The 19,790-nt window shown below is 36.2% G+C and overlaps 2 protein-coding genes and 3 long non-coding RNA genes across 7 annotated transcripts; 3 read left to right on the plus strand and 2 right to left on the minus strand.

Moving 5' to 3' along the window:
• Window positions 1–648: 648 nt before the first annotated feature.
• LOC124343734 (serine/threonine-protein kinase/endoribonuclease IRE1-like) lies at window positions 649–2,123 on the plus strand. Its single transcript, XM_046797191.1, has 3 exons — window positions 649–1,173; window positions 1,235–1,752; window positions 1,831–2,123. The coding sequence occupies exons 1-3, from the start codon at window positions 953–955 to the stop codon at window positions 2,004–2,006; spliced, it is 915 nt and encodes a 304-aa protein (XP_046653147.1). The 5' UTR covers window positions 649–952; the 3' UTR covers window positions 2,007–2,123.
• Window positions 2,124–7,125: 5,002 nt separating this feature from the next.
• Window positions 7,126–9,263, plus strand: LOC124343909. Its single transcript, XR_006919434.1, has 3 exons — window positions 7,126–7,544; window positions 8,221–8,350; window positions 8,445–9,263. It is a non-coding gene; the product is annotated as an uncharacterized LOC124343909 (long non-coding RNA).
• LOC124343915 lies at window positions 8,680–10,075 on the minus strand. The gene is made up of 3 exons (XR_006919439.1): window positions 9,657–10,075; window positions 8,872–8,980; window positions 8,680–8,792 (listed from the first exon to the last, which is right to left on the minus strand). It is a non-coding gene; the product is annotated as an uncharacterized LOC124343915 (long non-coding RNA).
• Window positions 10,076–11,760: 1,685 nt separating this feature from the next.
• Window positions 11,761–15,884, minus strand: LOC124343735 (serine/threonine-protein kinase/endoribonuclease IRE1-like). 3 transcript variants are annotated; one of them, XM_046797193.1, is made up of 8 exons: window positions 15,661–15,884; window positions 15,111–15,592; window positions 14,199–15,038; window positions 13,620–14,137; window positions 13,279–13,541; window positions 12,768–13,212; window positions 12,174–12,700; window positions 11,761–12,093 (listed from the first exon to the last, which is right to left on the minus strand). In XM_046797193.1, exons 6-8 carry the CDS (start codon window positions 13,004–13,006, stop codon window positions 11,972–11,974), a joined length of 888 nt encoding a protein of 295 aa, XP_046653149.1. In that variant the 5' UTR covers window positions 13,007–13,212; window positions 13,279–13,541; window positions 13,620–14,137; window positions 14,199–15,038; window positions 15,111–15,592; window positions 15,661–15,884; the 3' UTR covers window positions 11,761–11,971. The 3 variants fall into 3 exon arrangements, with proteins under 3 accessions (XP_046653149.1, XP_046653148.1, XP_046653150.1); XM_046797192.1 differs by lacking the exons at window positions 11,761–12,093; window positions 12,174–12,700; window positions 12,768–13,212 and having other exon boundaries at window positions 13,249–13,541; XM_046797194.1 differs by lacking the exons at window positions 11,761–12,093; window positions 12,174–12,700; window positions 12,768–13,212 and having other exon boundaries at window positions 13,486–13,541.
• A 205-nt stretch (window positions 15,885–16,089) lies between these two features.
• LOC124343908 lies at window positions 16,090–16,445 on the plus strand. Its single transcript, XR_006919433.1, has 2 exons — window positions 16,090–16,178; window positions 16,332–16,445. It is a non-coding gene; the product is annotated as an uncharacterized LOC124343908 (long non-coding RNA).
• The last annotated feature ends 3,345 nt before the right edge of the window (window positions 16,446–19,790 follow it).

Consider the following 19,790-nt stretch of genomic DNA (forward strand, 5'->3'; position numbering starts at 1 on the left):
TTTTTGCAAGCCAGCATCCAACACCGGAAGCTTCTCGATGAGCGAAGGTTCCAAAGGAACCAAAAAATACGTCGCTCCGGAAATGTTGAAATTGATGGATCAAAGATCGGGAGGTGAAAAGCCGAGGGGTAATGCGAGCAGCGACATTTTCTCTATGGGGTGTCTTTTCTTCACTTATCTTACCAAAGGCCTTCATCCCTTTTCCGACGGATCCATTCATACAATTCCATTGAACATTATCGACAACAGACAGTATTTAGGAAGTAATTCGATAATTTGATTCACTGTTATTGAAAGTGTTTAATAAAAGATATTTTTCTTCGTGAATTTTATAGGCTTGGATGAGAGACACGGTTATGCTTTACCTTTGATTAAAGGGATGATTCAAGCAGATCCTGAAACGAGACTGGGATTGGATAAAGTTAAAGAGGAATTGCTTCCGCTTGTACGTCCTTCAGCTGTCTGAACTATGTGATAGTGATATGAAGATTTCCAGAACAATAAATTCGATCAGAGTAATCACACATTGCAAGTTATAACTTCCAAAAGGTGACTAATTAAGTCTACTAAATTGTAACGAATTGGTGGTAACTTTTATTAACAGTGTAGGTCGGGGAAAATTTTAAAGATAGTAAAAACTAAAAAGGGATTTAACTAACGAATGACCATTTCGCAAGGCTTTTTCTTAATGAAATAAAAAATATTTATTTGCTGTAAAAAAATTGATCCTTCCCTGCATTTTGCAAATGTGACAACGCTGTCATGCTCGTAGCCACTTGTTTTGTTTATTTTCTTATCACTTGAAATTAATTTTCTTCGTCAACTTGAAATTCAAAAAAAGTATCGCATATTTTCTTATCTAAGTATTATTAGCTATTGTTCATACAGCCAGCAGTTGCGCAGCACATATTAAAGTGATTTCCCCTTCTTTGGAGCCTTCTTTCAAAGTAAAATGGAGTATGGCGGTAAGTCAGTTACATTCGATAGGAAAGCCGTGTTGGGTAAAGGAGCTACTGCTGTCGTTTTCTCTGGCACATGGGGCAACCAAAATGTCGCTATCAAAAGAGGTGAATTGCCCAAATTCAACGTTCGTGAGGAAAGCACCATGAAAGCCATTGGGCATCATGAAAATGTCATCGATTGTTTTGGCATTTTGAAAGACTGTGATTTCATGTAATTTACTTTAAAACATTAAAATGGCTGTTTACACAAATTAATCAAAATTTCTTTTCAGATACATCATTTTAGAATTGTGTGATGCTACAGTGGAACAATATTGCCAAGGAAGTTACAAAGGAATTGTACCTCCTGATTATCAAGCCCTTTACCAGATGGCGGATGGACTACACTTCATTCACTCAAAGAACCTTGCCCATCGCGATATAAGCACAAGCAACGTGCTTATCAAGTTAACTGGTGACAAGGTCGTGCTGAAAATAGCTGATTTCGGGGTTTGTAAAATTGCTTCCAATAGCGGCAGCCTGTCGATGAGTGGTGATGGATGCAAAGGAACACTCCCTTTTATTGCTCCCGAGCTGCTCAAACAGATGCAAGATGATAACTATCAAGAATCAAATGAAAATGGAGTAAGAGGGCACACCAGCAACGACATTTTCTCCTTGGGTTGCGTATTTTACCGATTTCTCACTAAAGATGGACATCCCTTTATAAAAGGCGCGGTGAAACTGTGTTATCTCACAATAAATAATCGGATTAAATCGAATATTCTCGATAACAAACAATCTTTGGAACGTAAGTAACACAATTTGTTCGTATGCTTTATTACAATTCTGAATTTAAAAAAAAAAAATAATAATTCTGTGGTGCTAGGCTTGAGTGAGGAGCAAGCTTTTGCCAAAGCTTTGATAGTAAAAATGATTGATCCGGAAAAAGAAAAAAGACCCCAACTGGAAGCGGTAAAAGAAGAATTGTATTCACATTTAAATAGCATAGATCTGCAGTCAAACTGTACTCCTTCTGTTCCATACTTAGTTGAAGGTGTTTAAATACGCCATCACATATGTTCAGTTCTTTATGATGGGCTAAAGTCGCAATTGTTCATTGTTTCAAATGTTTAGGAAAATGCTGGTTTGGTAAACTAATATCTTTTTGTTTTTGGCAAATTTTCTAGTATAACATTTTTTTTTCCTTCAATATAGTCATGCTGTCATGGCAAAAAAGAAGTTCACGTATTACAAATTTACAATCTTTATCGTTTGTATAGTAGTATAACATGGCAAAGGGTCTTGTAAACAATAACTTGCAAGTTGGGAGAATGAGTCTGTCCTTATCTTCTTTCGGATTTATCGCAATGCGCACCATTTTCGGTTGCTACGTGAGTAATTAAACGTCAAAGTTTGGTGCTATGGCGCGTGAAGGAAGGCAAGGCATACGGCTAACAGACGAAGTAAGTTGTTATACAAATAAAGTGTTAGGAGAAGGAAGGGTTGCGTGTGTTTTTCCTGGAATTAAAGGAAACTGTAAAGTAGCCATTAAAAGAATTCAAAAAGAAAATTTCAACAAACTGGAGGAAAGTTGCATGAAAGCTCTGAATCATCCCAATGTCCTGGAATTTTTTGATCTTATAGAAGAACAACACTTTACGTAACTATATTACTTGATTGTAATTTTTTCTCTTTACAATAAGAATTTATTTTCTTTATTTTGTCAGGTACATAGTCTTGGAAATCTGTGACGCTACAGTGGAAGATTATTGTCGAGGTGAATACAAGGGGAAAGTGCCAAGCGATCGCTCCGCCCTGTTTCAGATGGCGGACGGGTTGGATCACATTCATTCGAAAGGTTTTGCTCACCGCGATATCAGCTCCAATAATGTGCTCATCAAGTTAACTGGCGATGAGGCCGTAATGAAAATTTCTGATTTTGGAGTATGCAAGCCGGCTTCCGAAACCCAAAGTTTTTCTATGAGTGGTGATGGTGTTAAAGGAACGATTCCATTTCTGGCTCCCGAGCTGCTCAGACAGATGCTAAGTGTTGAGAATCATCAAGATACAAATGAGGGTCGAAGTGGAGTAAGAGGGCACATCAGCAACGATATTTTCTCTTTGGGTTGCGTGTTTTACAGATTCCTCACTAAAGATGGACATCCCTTTATGCACGGCGTGGTGGAAAGTTCTTTCAATAGCATAATCTCTAAGATTATATCGAATATTGTCGAAAACAATCAATATTTGGAAGGTAAGTTTATGTATTAGCAATATTCATGATTAATTAACATTTGTGAATTCAAAAACTAACTACAGAATTTTGCGTATCAGGTTTGGGCGAGACTCAAACCTTCGCGCAATCTTTAATAGAAAGGATGATTCAACCCGACAAAGACAAAAGACCTCAGATCAACAAGGTTAAACAAGAACTGAATTCTCACTTGAATAATTAAATCTATTACATGCGGTTTGTATTCGATAAAACATGGCTTGGCTCAGTAACAATTTGCGCCTGATTCAAACGGAAAATTGCTTTTGAATGAATATGGTATCTTTTTGCATCATTCATGCAATGTTCTAGTTACCCTAATTGCAGGATAATGTATGATTGCGAGCCCGAAGGGCGAAGCTAATAATCGGATACGCAGAAAAATAAAAACCATGTCACTTTGTCTGTCTGTATGTCCCGCTCCATAGCTCGGGCGTTTTACGAAATATTTCGGACTTTTTGGTCTTAAAAATTAGACAAAAAATATGCGGTGCGACCAGAACAAAAATAATTGCATTTACTTAATTAGTTTTCCCGTAATTAATGAAAAACTGCTAAAATAATTGTTTTACGACTAGGGACATCTGGCGGTTGCGACTAAAACTTTGCAATTTAGGTCTAAATTAATCACCACCAGATGTCCATAGCATCGCCGTAATGACGCAATAATTGATGTCCCAACCATGACGCAATAACCAGATTCGCATTTATGTTTTGCAGTAATTAAACTATACGATGGTTTTTTTTAAATTAAATAATTGAACTTTATGTGTAAAAATTGGAAAATATGAGTTGAGCAAACTAAACGTTAATAACTTGCAAGAATATTGAACTGTGACAGAAAAATCCCGTTTTAAGACAAATAACTAAATAAGTCTGTGAAGAAAAGTGTGAATAACAGATTCACAACAGATTTCAGACTTTTTTGTCTTAAAAATTACACAAAAAATATGCGGTGCTGCCAGAACAAGAATAATTTTATTTACTTTGATAATGGATCAAATTAAAAGACGAAAAATAGATTTTTGGTTATGACGCTGGCATGATAATGAAGAGGGCCATGGTTCAAGTCTAATTATTGCGAGCCCGAAGGGCGAAGCTAATAATCGCATACGCAGAAAAAAAAAAGCCATGTCACTTTGTCTGTCTGTCTGTCTGTATGTAACGCTCCATAGCTCGGGTGTTTCAGGACAGGTTTCGGACTTTTTGGTCTTATAAATTAGACAAAAAATATGCGGCGCGACCAGAACAAAAATAATTTCATTTACTTAATTAGTTCTCCCGTAATTAATGAAAAACTGCTAAAATAATTGTTTAACGACTAGTGACATCTGGCGGTGGCGACAACAACTTTTTTACTTTAGGTCAAAATAAATCACCACCAGATGTTCATAGCATCGCCGTGATGACGCAATCTGTAATGTCCCAACCATGACGCAATAATCAGAATTGCAATTAAGTTTGCAGTTATTAAACTAAAGAGCGGTTATTTTTAAATTTCAAAATCACTCACATAGAGAGAGAGAGATTATTTTTGTTCTGGTCGCGCCGCATATTTTTTGTCTAATTTATAAGACCAAAAAGTCCGAAACCTGTCCTGAAACACCCGAGCTATGGAAGAAAAGCATACGCAGAAAAAAAAAAGCCATGTCACTTTGTCTGTATGTATGTATGTATGTATGTATGTATGTAACGCTCCATAGCTCGGGCTTTTTACGACACATTTCAGACTTTTTGGTCTTAAAAATTACACAAAAAATATGCGGTGCGACCAGAACAAAAATAATTTCATTTACTTAATTAGTTCTCCTGTAATTAATGAAAAACTGTTAAAATAATTGCTTAACGACTAAAGACATCTGGCGGTGGCGACTACAACTTTTTCACCTTAGGTTTAAATTTCACTTTCCACTACATATGTAAGTGTCATTTATTTAACGTGTTAAGTTTAAAATTCATCCTTCTCGTCGGATAATTTTTATTGAAATATATTCGTAATGGATGGTTAAACATGAGTAAAATAATTTTACGAATATATTCCGCCCAATCAAATCACCACCAGATGTCCGTAGTATCGCCGTGATGACGCAATCTTTGATGTCCCATCCATGACGCAACAACCAGATTTGCATTTATGTTTTGCAGTTATTTGACTAAAAGATGGTTATTTTTAAATTCAATTATTGAACTTTATGTGTAAAAATTGGAAAATAAGAGTTAAGCAAACTAAACGTTAATAACTTGCAAGGATATTGAACTTTGACAGAAAAATACCGTTTTAAGACCAAAAAGTCTGTGAAGAAAAGTGTGAACTGTGAATAAGTCCGAGTTAACAATAGGCCCTGAATTTTTCATTTAAGACAGTTTTCAACTGGCTTACGATTATCCCTTCGCGGCGAGCTGATAAGCTTGCTTTTCTATCGAGCCCGAAGGGCGAAGCTAATAATCGCATACGCAGAAAAAAAAAAGCCATGTCACTTTGTCTGTCTGTCTGTCTGTATGTAACGCTCCATAGCTCGGGTGTTTCAGGACAGGTTTCGGACTTTTTGGTCTTATAAATTAGACAAAAAATATGCGGCGCGACCAGAACAAAAATAATTTCATTTACTTAATTAGTTCTCCCGTAATTAATGAAAAACTGCTAAAATAATTGTTTAACGACTAGTGACATCTGGCGGTGGCGACAACAACTTTTTTACTTTAGGTCAAAATAAATCACCACCAGATGTTCATAGCATCGCCGTGATGACGCAATCTGTAATGTCCCAACCATGACGCAATAATCAGAATTGCAATTAAGTTTGCAGTTATTAAACTAAAGAGCGGTTATTTTTAAATTTCAAAATCACTCACATAGAGAGAGAGAGATTATTTTTGTTCTGGTCGCGCCGCATATTTTTTGTCTAATTTATAAGACCAAAAAGTCCGAAACCTGTCCTGAAACACCCGAGCTATGGAGCGTTACATACAGACAGACAGACAGACAAAGTGACATGGCTTTTTTTTTTCTGCGTATGCGATTATTAGCTTCGCCCTTCGGGCTCGCAATTAGACAAAAAATATGCGGCGCGACCAGAACAAAAATAATTTCATTTACTTAATTAGTTCTCCCGTAATTAATGAAAAACTGCTAAAATAATTGTTTAACGACTAGTGACATCTGGCGGTGGCGACAACAACTTTTTTACTTTAGGTCAAAATAAATCACCACCAGATGTTCATAGCATCGCCGTGATGACGCAATCTGTAATGTCCCAACCATGACGCAATAATCAGAATTGCAATTAAGTTTGCAGTTATTAAACTAAAGAGCGGTTATTTTTAAATTTCAAAATCACTGAACTTTATGTGTAAAAATAGGAAAATATGAGTTGAGCAAACTAAACGTAATTAACTTGCAAGGATATTTAACTGACAGAAAATCCCGTTTTAAGACAAAAAAGTCTGTGAAGAAAAGTGTGAATAACAGATTTACAACAGATTTCGGACTTTTTGGTCTTAATAATTACACAAAAAATATGCGGTGCTGCCAGAACAAAAATAATTTCATTTACTTTGATAATGGATCGAATTAAAAGACAAAAAATAGATTGTTGGTTTTAGCGCCGGCATGATAATGAAGAGGGTCATGGTTTAAGTCTCATTATAGATTTACTTTTTTTAGAATAAAAATATTGTTTTGACCCATGCCCTTTGTTAACCGTTAATTTCGCGATAGAAGTTTTTTCCAGAAAATTTCAAAGAAAAAACATAGAATTTACAGAAAAATTCTGAAAAATTAGGAAGGCATTAAGCAAAAAGTCCGACTTAATAATAGGCCCTGAATTTTTCATTTAAGACAGTTTTCAACTGGCTTACGTTTATCCCTTCGCGGCGAGCTGATAAGCTTGCTTTTCTATCTTATATTCATAATCTTATAATGAATAATTTTGATTACGAGTTACGACTATTGATTATATATCCTAAAAAAGGAAACAAAATACACGAAATGTCTAACATTTTATTGAAGCAGTTTTTTTATTCTTCCGCTAAAGTCTTCTGTCGCTAGATGGTGTGTTTGTCTGTTTGATTGTTTATTGTCGTCTGCTTGTCTTCATTGGATTTTGAAGACTGGAAGAGAACTTTATGGAAATTGTTACTGTGTGTGTAGGCTACTTTACTAACAAATTATAACTATTCAGTATTGAGATTCTGGTTTTCCATACCATTGAAACCAAAAGCCAAATATTACAGACCTGTGGTGACTAATGCAGGGTCTATTTTCCCAAAGCTGATTACTCGACCGTGAAAGTCAACATTCATTCTTCGAAACAGTGGAAACACCACAGGTACAATAGTCTACTTGTGATTCCTTGCAGCTTGATGCAGTTGATTAGTTTTTGAGGAGGAGGTTAACAGGCAACGTCGAAGCGTTAATAATGCGAAACATTCCTCAAGGGACTAAGTCTCAGCTATAGTTTGCCATAAAATATCATTTTAAACACGGCATTAAGATCTGTAAATATGTTATTAGTTTCCTCAATCCTATGGAAAAAAATATCACCATTCATTCAGGCAGAACTTTCTAAACTAACATGTCATTCACGAGAGATTTTCAAAGAGTTTATGGACTCCTTTTAGGTTTTTTTTTATTGATTTACCCCCAGGTTCATGCGTGAACTCTGGCAAATACAAGTGTTTGCGTGGAAGATTATCCCGTTTATTTCTGTTTATATGTTACCTTACGTCCTTCCCAGCTTAATCAGAGTAACCTGGTTTAATATACTAAGTGGAACGATTTTCATTTGTTTTATGTTTTACAATTTATCACAGGGGAAACACTCGTAAAATATGTCGCCGTTGAACGAGTTGGACGTTGGTGTAATCAAGTAGTCTGTGGTGTAATGGTGTTTCATGTTTTCGTGGTCAGGTTTTGAGACGGCCTTACTTGCGTGTGTGTGTGAAGAACTGAAATGTAAACGTTTTTCTAGTTGATAACGTAGTTCTATTTTTTATTTTAATTAGTCTTGATGAGCTAGAGCAGGAATTGACAAATAGATGGTGATGATTGTGTCAGTTCTGAGCTAATGGCGGTTCGTTGTCAAAAGTTTAGCCACAGCTATATTTCTTCGTAGATTAACCAATGAATTTACAGGTAAATGAGATTGATTTCGTGTTCAATTTGCTGGGCATGTGTTCTTCTCCGTGTTCCGTGTTGGATAACCTTAATGTTTCTCATTTATTTGCAGGAGGAAACGGGAAAGGAGCATGCAGCCAACTGTCAACTATTTTGTTCAAAATCATTCTATGATTGCATCACTGTCACCCAAATGATAAGGTGTCTGGGAAAAATGGCGAATCAATAGTCTACTCCGCGACCTGATGGATACATCTGAAAATGATCAAAGGAAAATACCTGGATAAAGAATTGTTTGTTAAAAACAATACTTTTCAGCTATATCTAAAACAAAGTATAGTAGTATTATTTCCTATGAATTTGGTTGAAGGTCATAACTCTAAACGAAGTAGAAACAGCCATAACAACAAACATGCTGTTGCAGGGTACGCCACCAAAATTGCGAGATTCAGAAAAGATCCTATGGTTCATGAAAAAGAATACCTATGTTACATGAAAAATCTGAATTGTAATGGTCTGGTAGCAGAAATGGGAATTACCTTATCTCAGAAGATTTGTATTCCACTATATGTGGGCTTCAAACTTTAATTTTAGGCTTTTGATGGTGATCACCATCTATTTGTCAATTCCTGCTCTAGCTCATCAAGACTAATTAAAATAAAAAATAGAACTACGTTATCAACTAGAAAAACGTTTACATTTCAGTTCTTCACACACACACGCAAGTAAGGCCGTCTCAAAACCTGACCACGAAAACATGAAACACCATTACACCACAGACTACTTGATTACACCAACGTCCAACTCGTTCAACGGCGACATATTTTACGAGTGTTTCCCCTGTGATAAATTGTAAAACATAAAACAAATGAAAATCGTTCCACTTAGTATATTAAACCAGGTTACTCTGATTAAGCTGGGAAGGACGTAAGGTAACATATAAACAGAAATAAACGGGATAATCTTCCACGCAAACACTTGTATTTGCCAGAGTTCACGCATGAACCTGGGGGTAAATCAATAAAAAAAAACCTAAAAGGAGTCCATAAACTCTTTGAAAATCTCTCGTGAATGACATGTTAGTTTAGAAAGTTCTGCCTGAATGAATGGTGATATTTTTTTCCATAGGATTGAGGAAACTAATAACATATTTACAGATCTTAATGCCGTGTTTAAAATGATATTTTATGGCAAACTATAGCTGAGACTTAGTCCCTTGAGGAATGTTTCGCATTATTAACGCTTCGACGTTGCCTGTTAACCTCCTCCTCAAAAACTAATCAACTGCATCAAGCTGCAAGGAATCACAAGTAGACTATTGTACCTGTGGTGTTTCCACTGTTTCGAAGAATGAATGTTGACTTTCACGGTCGAGTAATCAGCTTTGGGAAAATAGACCCTGCATTAGTCACCACAGGTCTGTAATATTTGGCTTTTGGTTTCAATGGTATGGAAAACCAGAATCTCAATACTGAATAGTTATAATTTGTTAGTAAAGTAGCCTACACACACAGTAACAATTTCCATAAAGTTCTCTTCCAGTCTTCAAAATCCAATGAAGACAAGCAGACGACAATAAACAATCAAACAGACAAACACACCATCTAGCGACAGAAGACTTTAGCGGAAGAATAAAAAAACTGCTTCAATAAAATGTTAGACATTTCGTGTATTTTGTTTCCTTTTTTAGGATATATAATCAATAGTCGTAACTCGTAATCAAAATTATTCATTATAAGATTATGAATATAAGATAGAAAAGCAAGCTTATCAGCTCGCCGCGAAGGGATAAACGTAAGCCAGTTGAAAACTGTCTTAAATGAAAAATTCAGGGCCTATTATTAAGTCGGACTTTTTGCTTAATGCCTTCCTAATTTTTCAGAATTTTTCTGTAAATTCTATGTTTTTTCTTTGAAATTTTCTGGAAAAAACTTCTATCGCGAAATTAACGGTTAACAAAGGGCATGGGTCAAAACAATATTTTTATTCTAAAAAAAGTAAATCTATAATGAGACTTAAACCATGACCCTCTTCATTATCATGCCGGCGCTAAAACCAACAATCTATTTTTTGTCTTTTAATTCGATCCATTATCAAAGTAAATGAAATTATTTTTGTTCTGGCAGCACCGCATATTTTTTGTGTAATTATTAAGACCAAAAAGTCCGAAATCTGTTGTAAATCTGTTATTCACACTTTTCTTCACAGACTTTTTTGTCTTAAAACGGGATTTTCTGTCAGTTAAATATCCTTGCAAGTTAATTACGTTTAGTTTGCTCAACTCATATTTTCCTATTTTTACACATAAAGTTCAGTGATTTTGAAATTTAAAAATAACCGCTCTTTAGTTTAATAACTGCAAACTTAATTGCAATTCTGATTATTGCGTCATGGTTGGGACATTACAGATTGCGTCATCACGGCGATGCTATGAACATCTGGTGGTGATTTATTTTGACCTAAAGTAAAAAAGTTGTTGTCGCCACCGCCAGATGTCACTAGTCGTTAAACAATTATTTTAGCAGTTTTTCATTAATTACGGGAGAACTAATTAAGTAAATGAAATTATTTTTGTTCTGGTCGCGCCGCATATTTTTTGTCTAATTTATAAGACCAAAAAGTCCGAAACCTGTCCTGAAACACCCGAGCTATGGAGCGTTACATACAGACAGACAGACAGACAAAGTGACATGGCTTTTTTTTTTCTGCGTATGCGATTATTAGCTTCGCCCTTCGGGCTCGCAATAATTAGACTTGAACCATGGCCCTCTTCATTATCATGCCAGCGTCATAACCAAAAATCTATTTTTCGTCTTTTAATTTGATCCATTATCAAAGTAAATAAAATTATTCTTGTTCTGGCAGCACCGCATATTTTTTGTGTAATTTTTAAGACAAAAAAGTCTGAAATCTGTTGTGAATCTGTTATTCACACTTTTCTTCACAGACTTATTTAGTTATTTGTCTTAAAACGGGATTTTTCTGTCACAGTTCAATATTCTTGCAAGTTATTAACGTTTAGTTTGCTCAACTCATATTTTCCAATTTTTACACATAAAGTTCAATTATTTAATTTAAAAAAAACCATCGTATAGTTTAATTACTGCAAAACATAAATGCGAATCTGGTTATTGCGTCATGGTTGGGACATCAATTATTGCGTCATTACGGCGATGCTATGGACATCTGGTGGTGATTAATTTAGACCTAAATTGCAAAGTTTTAGTCGCAACCGCCAGATGTCCCTAGTCGTAAAACAATTATTTTAGCAGTTTTTCATTAATTACGGGAAAACTAATTAAGTAAATGCAATTATTTTTGTTCTGGTCGCACCGCATATTTTTTGTCTAATTTTTAAGACCAAAAAGTCCGAAATATTTCGTAAAACGCCCGAGCTATGGAGCGGGACATACAGACAGACAAAGTGACATGGTTTTTATTTTTCTGCGTATCCGATTATTAGCTTCGCCCTTCGGGCTCGCAATCATACATTATCCTGCAATTAGGGTAACTAGAACATTGCATGAATGATGCAAAAAGATACCATATTCATTCAAAAGCAATTTTCCGTTTGAATCAGGCGCAAATTGTTACTGAGCCAAGCCATGTTTTATCGAATACAAACCGCATGTAATAGATTTAATTATTCAAGTGAGAATTCAGTTCTTGTTTAACCTTGTTGATCTGAGGTCTTTTGTCTTTGTCGGGTTGAATCATCCTTTCTATTAAAGATTGCGCGAAGGTTTGAGTCTCGCCCAAACCTGATACGCAAAATTCTGTAGTTAGTTTTTGAATTCACAAATGTTAATTAATCATGAATATTGCTAATACATAAACTTACCTTCCAAATATTGATTGTTTTCGACAATATTCGATATAATCTTAGAGATTATGCTATTGAAAGAACTTTCCACCACGCCGTGCATAAAGGGATGTCCATCTTTAGTGAGGAATCTGTAAAACACGCAACCCAAAGAGAAAATATCGTTGCTGATGTGCCCTCTTACTCCACTTCGACCCTCATTTGTATCTTGATGATTCTCAACACTTAGCATCTGTCTGAGCAGCTCGGGAGCCAGAAATGGAATCGTTCCTTTAACACCATCACCACTCATAGAAAAACTTTGGGTTTCGGAAGCCGGCTTGCATACTCCAAAATCAGAAATTTTCATTACGGCCTCATCGCCAGTTAACTTGATGAGCACATTATTGGAGCTGATATCGCGGTGAGCAAAACCTTTCGAATGAATGTGATCCAACCCGTCCGCCATCTGAAACAGGGCGGAGCGATCGCTTGGCACTTTCCCCTTGTATTCACCTCGACAATAATCTTCCACTGTAGCGTCACAGATTTCCAAGACTATGTACCTGACAAAATAAAGAAAATAAATTCTTATTGTAAAGAGAAAAAATTACAATCAAGTAATATAGTTACGTAAAGTGTTGTTCTTCTATAAGATCAAAAAATTCCAGGACATTGGGATGATTCAGAGCTTTCATGCAACTTTCCTCCAGTTTGTTGAAATTTTCTTTTTGAATTCTTTTAATGGCTACTTTACAGTTTCCTTTAATTCCAGGAAAAACACACGCAACCCTTCCTTCTCCTAACACTTTATTTGTATAACAACTTACTTCGTCTGTTAGCCGTATGCCTTGCCTTCCTTCACGCGCCATAGCACCAAACTTTGACGTTTAATTACTCACGTAGCAACCGAAAATGGTGCGCATTGCGATAAATCCGAAAGAAGATAAGGACAGACTCATTCTCCCAACTTGCAAGTTATTGTTTACAAGACCCTTTGCCATGTTATACTACTATACAAACGATAAAGATTGTAAATTTGTAATACGTGAACTTCTTTTTTGCCATGACAGCATGACTATATTGAAGGAAAAAAAAATGTTATACTAGAAAATTTGCCAAAAACAAAAAGATATTAGTTTACCAAACCAGCATTTTCCTAAACATTTGAAACAATGAACAATTGCGACTTTAGCCCATCATAAAGAACTGAACATATGTGATGGCGTATTTAAACACCTTCAACTAAGTATGGAACAGAAGGAGTACAGTTTGACTGCAGATCTATGCTATTTAAATGTGAATACAATTCTTCTTTTACCGCTTCCAGTTGGGGTCTTTTTTCTTTTTCCGGATCAATCATTTTTACTATCAAAGCTTTGGCAAAAGCTTGCTCCTCACTCAAGCCTAGCACCACAGAATTATTATTTTTTTTTTTTAAATTCAGAATTGTAATAAAGCATACGAACAAATTGTGTTACTTACGTTCCAAAGATTGTTTGTTATCGAGAATATTCGATTTAATCCGATTATTTATTGTGAGATAACACAGTTTCACCGCGCCTTTTATAAAGGGATGTCCATCTTTAGTGAGAAATCGGTAAAATACGCAACCCAAGGAGAAAATGTCGTTGCTGGTGTGCCCTCTTACTCCATTTTCATTTGATTCTTGATAGTTATCATCTTGCATCTGTTTGAGCAGCTCGGGAGCAATAAAAGGGAGTGTTCCTTTGCATCCATCACCACTCATCGACAGGCTGCCGCTATTGGAAGCAATTTTACAAACCCCGAAATCAGCTATTTTCAGCACGACCTTGTCACCAGTTAACTTGATAAGCACGTTGCTTGTGCTTATATCGCGATGGGCAAGGTTCTTTGAGTGAATGAAGTGTAGTCCATCCGCCATCTGGTAAAGGGCTTGATAATCAGGAGGTACAATTCCTTTGTAACTTCCTTGGCAATATTGTTCCACTGTAGCATCACACAATTCTAAAATGATGTATCTGAAAAGAAATTTTGATTAATTTGTGTAAACAGCCATTTTAATGTTTTAAAGTAAATTACATGAAATCACAGTCTTTCAAAATGCCAAAACAATCGATGACATTTTCATGATGCCCAATGGCTTTCATGGTGCTTTCCTCACGAACGTTGAATTTGGGCAATTCACCTCTTTTGATAGCGACATTTTGGTTGCCCCATGTGCCAGAGAAAACGACAGCAGTAGCTCCTTTACCCAACACGGCTTTCCTATCGAATGTAACTGACTTACCGCCATACTCCATTTTACTTTGAAAGAAGGCTCCAAAGAAGGGGAAATCACTTTAATATGTGCTGCGCAACTGCTGGCTGTATGAACAATAGCTAATAATACTTAGATAAGAAAATATGCGATACTTTTTTTGAATTTCAAGTTGACGAAGAAAATTAATTTCAAGTGATAAGAAAATAAACAAAACAAGTGGCTACGAGCATGACAGCGTTGTCACATTTGCAAAATGCAGGGAAGGATCAATTTTTTTACAGCAAATAAATATTTTTTATTTCATTAAGAAAAAGCCTTGCGAAATGGTCATTCGTTAGTTAAATCCCTTTTTAGTTTTTACTATCTTTAAAATTTTCCCCGACCTACACTGTTAATAAAAGTTACCACCAATTCGTTACTACTTACTAGTGGACTAATTAGTCACCTTTTGGAAGTTATAACTTGGCATGTGTGATTACTCTGATCGTATTTATTGTTCTGGAAATCTTGATATGTCTATCACACAGTTCAGACAGCTGAAGGACGTAAAAGCGGAAGCAATTGCTTTTTAACTTTATCCAATCCCAGTCTCGTTTCAGGATCTGCTTGAATCATCCCTTTAATCAAAGGTAAAGCATAACCGTGTCTCTCATCCAAGCCTATAAAATTCACGAAGACAAATATCCTTTAATAAACACTTTCAATAACAGTGAATTAAATTATCTAATTACTTCCTAAATACTGTCTGTTGTCAATAATGTTCAATGGAATTGTATGAATGGATCCGTCGGAGAAGGGATGAAGGCCTTTGGTAAGATAAATGAAAAAAAGACACCCCATAGAGAAAATGTCACTGCTCGCATTACCCCTCGGCTTCTCACCTCCCGATCTATGATCCATCAATTTCAACATTTCCGGAGCGACGTATTTTTTGGTTCCTTTGGAACCTTCGCTCGTCGAGAAGCTTCCGGTGTTGGATGCTGGCTTGCAAAAACCAAAATCCGAAATCTTCAGCAAGATCACTTGATCCTCATTTCTGGCAATAAGCACATTTCCAGTGCTCACATCGAGGTGGACTAGATTCCTGGAATGAATGTAAGACAATCCGTCGGCCATCTGGTACAGCGCATCAGGTTCGGGCGGCATAATACCTGTATACTTTCCATTACAATACTCTTCTACCGTTCTCAAACTAAGTTCCAGAATTAAATATCTGATAAACATGAAAAAGAAATGTTAGTATTAGACGAACTATTAAGTGCTTAGAATAAAGATAAATACTTGAAATCACAGTCTTCTTCAAACGCGAGGAGTTTGATAACATTTGGATGGTCAAGGTCTTTCATGGCCATCTCCTCACGATCAGTAAGTAGGTCGTGAAGTTGAATCCTCTTGACGGCGACGTCAATGTTTCTCCATTTACCGACGAACACCGAGGCGAATGCACCACGACCCAACACTTGCCTGCGATCAAACGTAACCTCTATATCCATCATCGTTTACTAGGTTAATTTCCATAGTTACCATCATCTTGTAAAATTATCACGTCACCATAGTTTATCTCCAAGTCGAATCTATTTTTACTAATCACATTTACCGTCTTGCTTGAGAAAAAAAATTATATCTATCCCAAATGTAATCTCAAAAAGTTGTATTCGTAAACTTGACGCACACAAGACGTTTTATTTTCAAACAATAATCGAAGGATATTTTCTTGGTACCTGCACCCAGATGCCGTTCAACCTGTAAAAAAAATAATTATTAGAACGTAAACTTTGTATACGAATGTTTATCTTAAGGTGCGTTCACACTGCCACTAAAGCAGCGTTACGGAGCGTAGCGTAGCTTAGCGCCACTGGGTGTTAACGGAAGAATTGGTACTGTAGCCAGTGGCGCTAAGCTACGCTACGCTCCGTAACGCTGCTTAGTGGCAGTGTGAACGCACCTTTAAGCATGAAAAATCAGTAAGTGCAATGGTTTGTCTGTCATTTTCTTCCGAGAGATTCCCACACAAAAATTCATCATTATAATTAGACCCTACTGAAAATTTTTATAAACTTACTCAACGTTGTACGGAAAAAAGGAACGCAACCAGCAAACGGTAACCTGAACTGAAACAAAAAAAAACATTGAGTGCGAGAAAAAAGTGGCTAATATAATGTTTTTTTTAAAGGAAGCTTCAGTAATGAACGAGAAAGGAGTAATTTCATGACGGCACCGAAGTACCTCAAAACTCTAGCCTAAGTTCTCATCATATGAAACATGTTAGCTATATCGTAATGAACTCACCAATATTTACTGGAACACCAACCAAAGTCTGACGATTTCACAAATAACTCAGGAGATGCACATCGAGTCACCTTGAAAATAAGATGTTAGCAACTGAAGAAACCCTATTCAAAATATCCCTTCCATAAATTATCAGAGTCAAAGATTATAATCATGAATTCAGGTGAAACACGGATGACTAAGCACATCATTTGCAATAAGTAGAAAAACACCCAAAAAAGAATGCTCACCGACGATGACGATGTCTCCTTCGTCTGACCGAGTTCAGCAAAAAAACCTAAAAATATGAAACTAAGGGTTAAATTACGGACAAGGAACTGGGCAAATGCAAAAATTATTGGAGGTTTATTCCAGGACGGCATGGAATATGCCCATTTCAGTCCAACGATGCAAACACTTCCAGTGTAATGTAGGCACTAGTCGACCAGCACGTGTATAGAACAGCGGCTGGAGATACCGCGCGCCATCAGTTGTAACTAAAATTTCGACTTACGACTTGTCCTAGAATACGAATGGCAGCCAAGGAAACTTTGTCCTTATACCACGACTGCCACATACCCCAAACCTGTTAAAATGTTATCAGATTAATTCTTATACTGCCAACACAGTTGCTGACAATATTACACACATTTGAAGAATAATGTCCCCCTTAGCCAAGCAACCAATCAAAGAAAGCAGAGAGGTCTCAGGGCAAGGGATTACACCTAGCAGAAAATTAACTCACCACTATATAAATGGAGTTACATCTCCCAATCTGGAGCAGTAGGAAGCTCAACCACATCTAACAAAAACCAGGCAATCTGATGGTACCTGTAATATAAAGAAAATCTATCAAAAGAGATTAAAGAAACCCAATGTTTCAGCAGTGAAGTTTAGCCTCAGTAAAACGTTAAATATACTTCACTTATTTTCAGATGGGGAAAGAAGACATAAATTACGTAACTCATCATTATACCCAACTATACCACTATAACTGTGAAATAATTACCATGAATTGTCCAATTCACCATGCAGCAATAATAACCATAGTAGGTGGGGACGAACCACTGTTCCATGGAGCAATTTAACCTGTATAGAACAACATTCTGGCTTTAATTGAGAAACATTAAATAGTAGAGAATGCAAGTTCATTGATGTCGTAAAAACCAGATACATTAGTTGAACATATCAAGACCAGAGATATGAACTAAACCAGAAATATATCATTTTCAGCAGAAGACAACACATGTTCAATTAAAACAAACACCGCCGTTTACTTACACCCCCTGAACGTTTTTTTTGCCTAGGCCAAACGTTTGCATATTTGCCTACGGTCAAATTGTTTCTGCTGAACGTAGGCAAATATGCAAACGTTGTAACCGTCCAACGCCGATTGGAAAAGTTGTTTAATGTCTTTGAAAACTTCTGTTGAGTTGCATCGGGATGATCCCACGCTCTATACGTCTAATTTTTGTTGAAAATGAAAAAAAAAATAGACGCATAGAGTGTGGGATCATCCCCTCTGATTCAGATCCAGCAGTTCCACCTGTTGGAATATGAAAATATTCGTTTAACACCATGGTAACAATGTCCTACGTGCAAAGACTGTGGCGACTGATTTCGGTACACCTTTGCTTACCCACTGTGATGGGTAACGAGACACATTAATGAGCATTTCATGGCAACATAATTTCCCCTCTGTCAAATATATAAAAACAGTGAACTAGTCGTGTCAAGCTTTAAAAAATTAAATTTTTTTTTTTTAACTGTTACTAAATTTCTTTTAGTAACATATTAGGTTAGGATGTTTAAGTCTACATAGACAGATTTCAAAAATCAACATTTTTGAAATGATATTACATTTCCCAAGCAGGAGCAGCAGGAAGTTCGACCACATCCAACAAAAACAATCTAATGATCCTTATAAAATAAAGAAAATCCATCAAAAGAAATAAAAGATAAATGCTTCAGCACTTAAGTTCAACCTCAGTAAAACATTAAATATACTTCACATATTTTCAGATAGGGAATAAGCACTTAAATTACGTAACTATCATTAAAATCATATCCCACTGAAATATTTAAAAACTTACTCGACGTTGTACGGAAACAGAGGAAGCAACCAGAAAACAATTACCTGAAATGAAACCTTAAAAACATTAAATCCGAGAAAAAAGAATAGCTAATGCAATGCTTTTTTTTATTTAATTCAGTAATGAACGAAAGGAGTAATTTCATGACAGCATCGAAGTACCTCAAAACTCTAGCCTAGTTCTCAACATATGAAACTTATTCGCTATATTGTAATGAACTCACCACCAACCAAATATGACGACTGACAAAGCCAGAGATACACATCGAATCACCTAGAAAATTATAAAATGTTGGTAACTGAAAAAGCCCTATTCAAAATATCCCTCCCATATATAATCAGAGTCAAAGATTATAATCATGAATTCAGGTGAAACACGGATGACTTAACACATCATTTGCAATAAGTAGAAAAACACCCCAAAAAGAATGCTCACCGACGATAGCGATGTAACCTTGATCTCATCGAGTTGGGAGAAAAATCCTATCAGAATACTCTTAAATTATTGGCCGATGAACTAAGCAAAAATAATAATTGTAGGAGGTTTATTCCAGGACTGCATGGAATATGGATGCCTATTAGTTCAACGATACAAACACTTCCAGTGTGATGTAGGTACTAGTTGACCAGCACGTGACAACGACTGGAGATACCGTGCGCCATTAAGTGAAATAAAACTTCGAATTACTCCTTATCCAAGAATACAAATTACAACCATGTAGGAAGCACTAATTTCAAATGACAGCTTCATCTGCTGAGCTAGAAAAACAAGAAGCTAACCACACCCAACAAAAGGAAACAGGATACCCGATAGCACCCAATTAATGAAGAATACCTATCACTGAAGAAACCCAATGCTTCAGAAGTCAAGTTCCTCCTCAGTAAATGTCAAATATACTTCATTGTTCAAATGAGGAAAAAAGACTAACTAAATAATCCTAGTTTCAATCTTCAAGTATTCAACCACACCATTTCAATTTCGAAACAATTACCTCTGATTGACACTTCCATCAGCCAAGAACCCTCAATAATGCTTGTCCCCTTACTGCAT

Source organism: Daphnia pulicaria, chromosome 6 (genome assembly GCF_021234035.1).
Source record: "Daphnia pulicaria isolate SC F1-1A chromosome 6, SC_F0-13Bv2, whole genome shotgun sequence".
NCBI lineage: Eukaryota > Metazoa > Arthropoda > Branchiopoda > Diplostraca > Daphniidae > Daphnia > Daphnia pulicaria.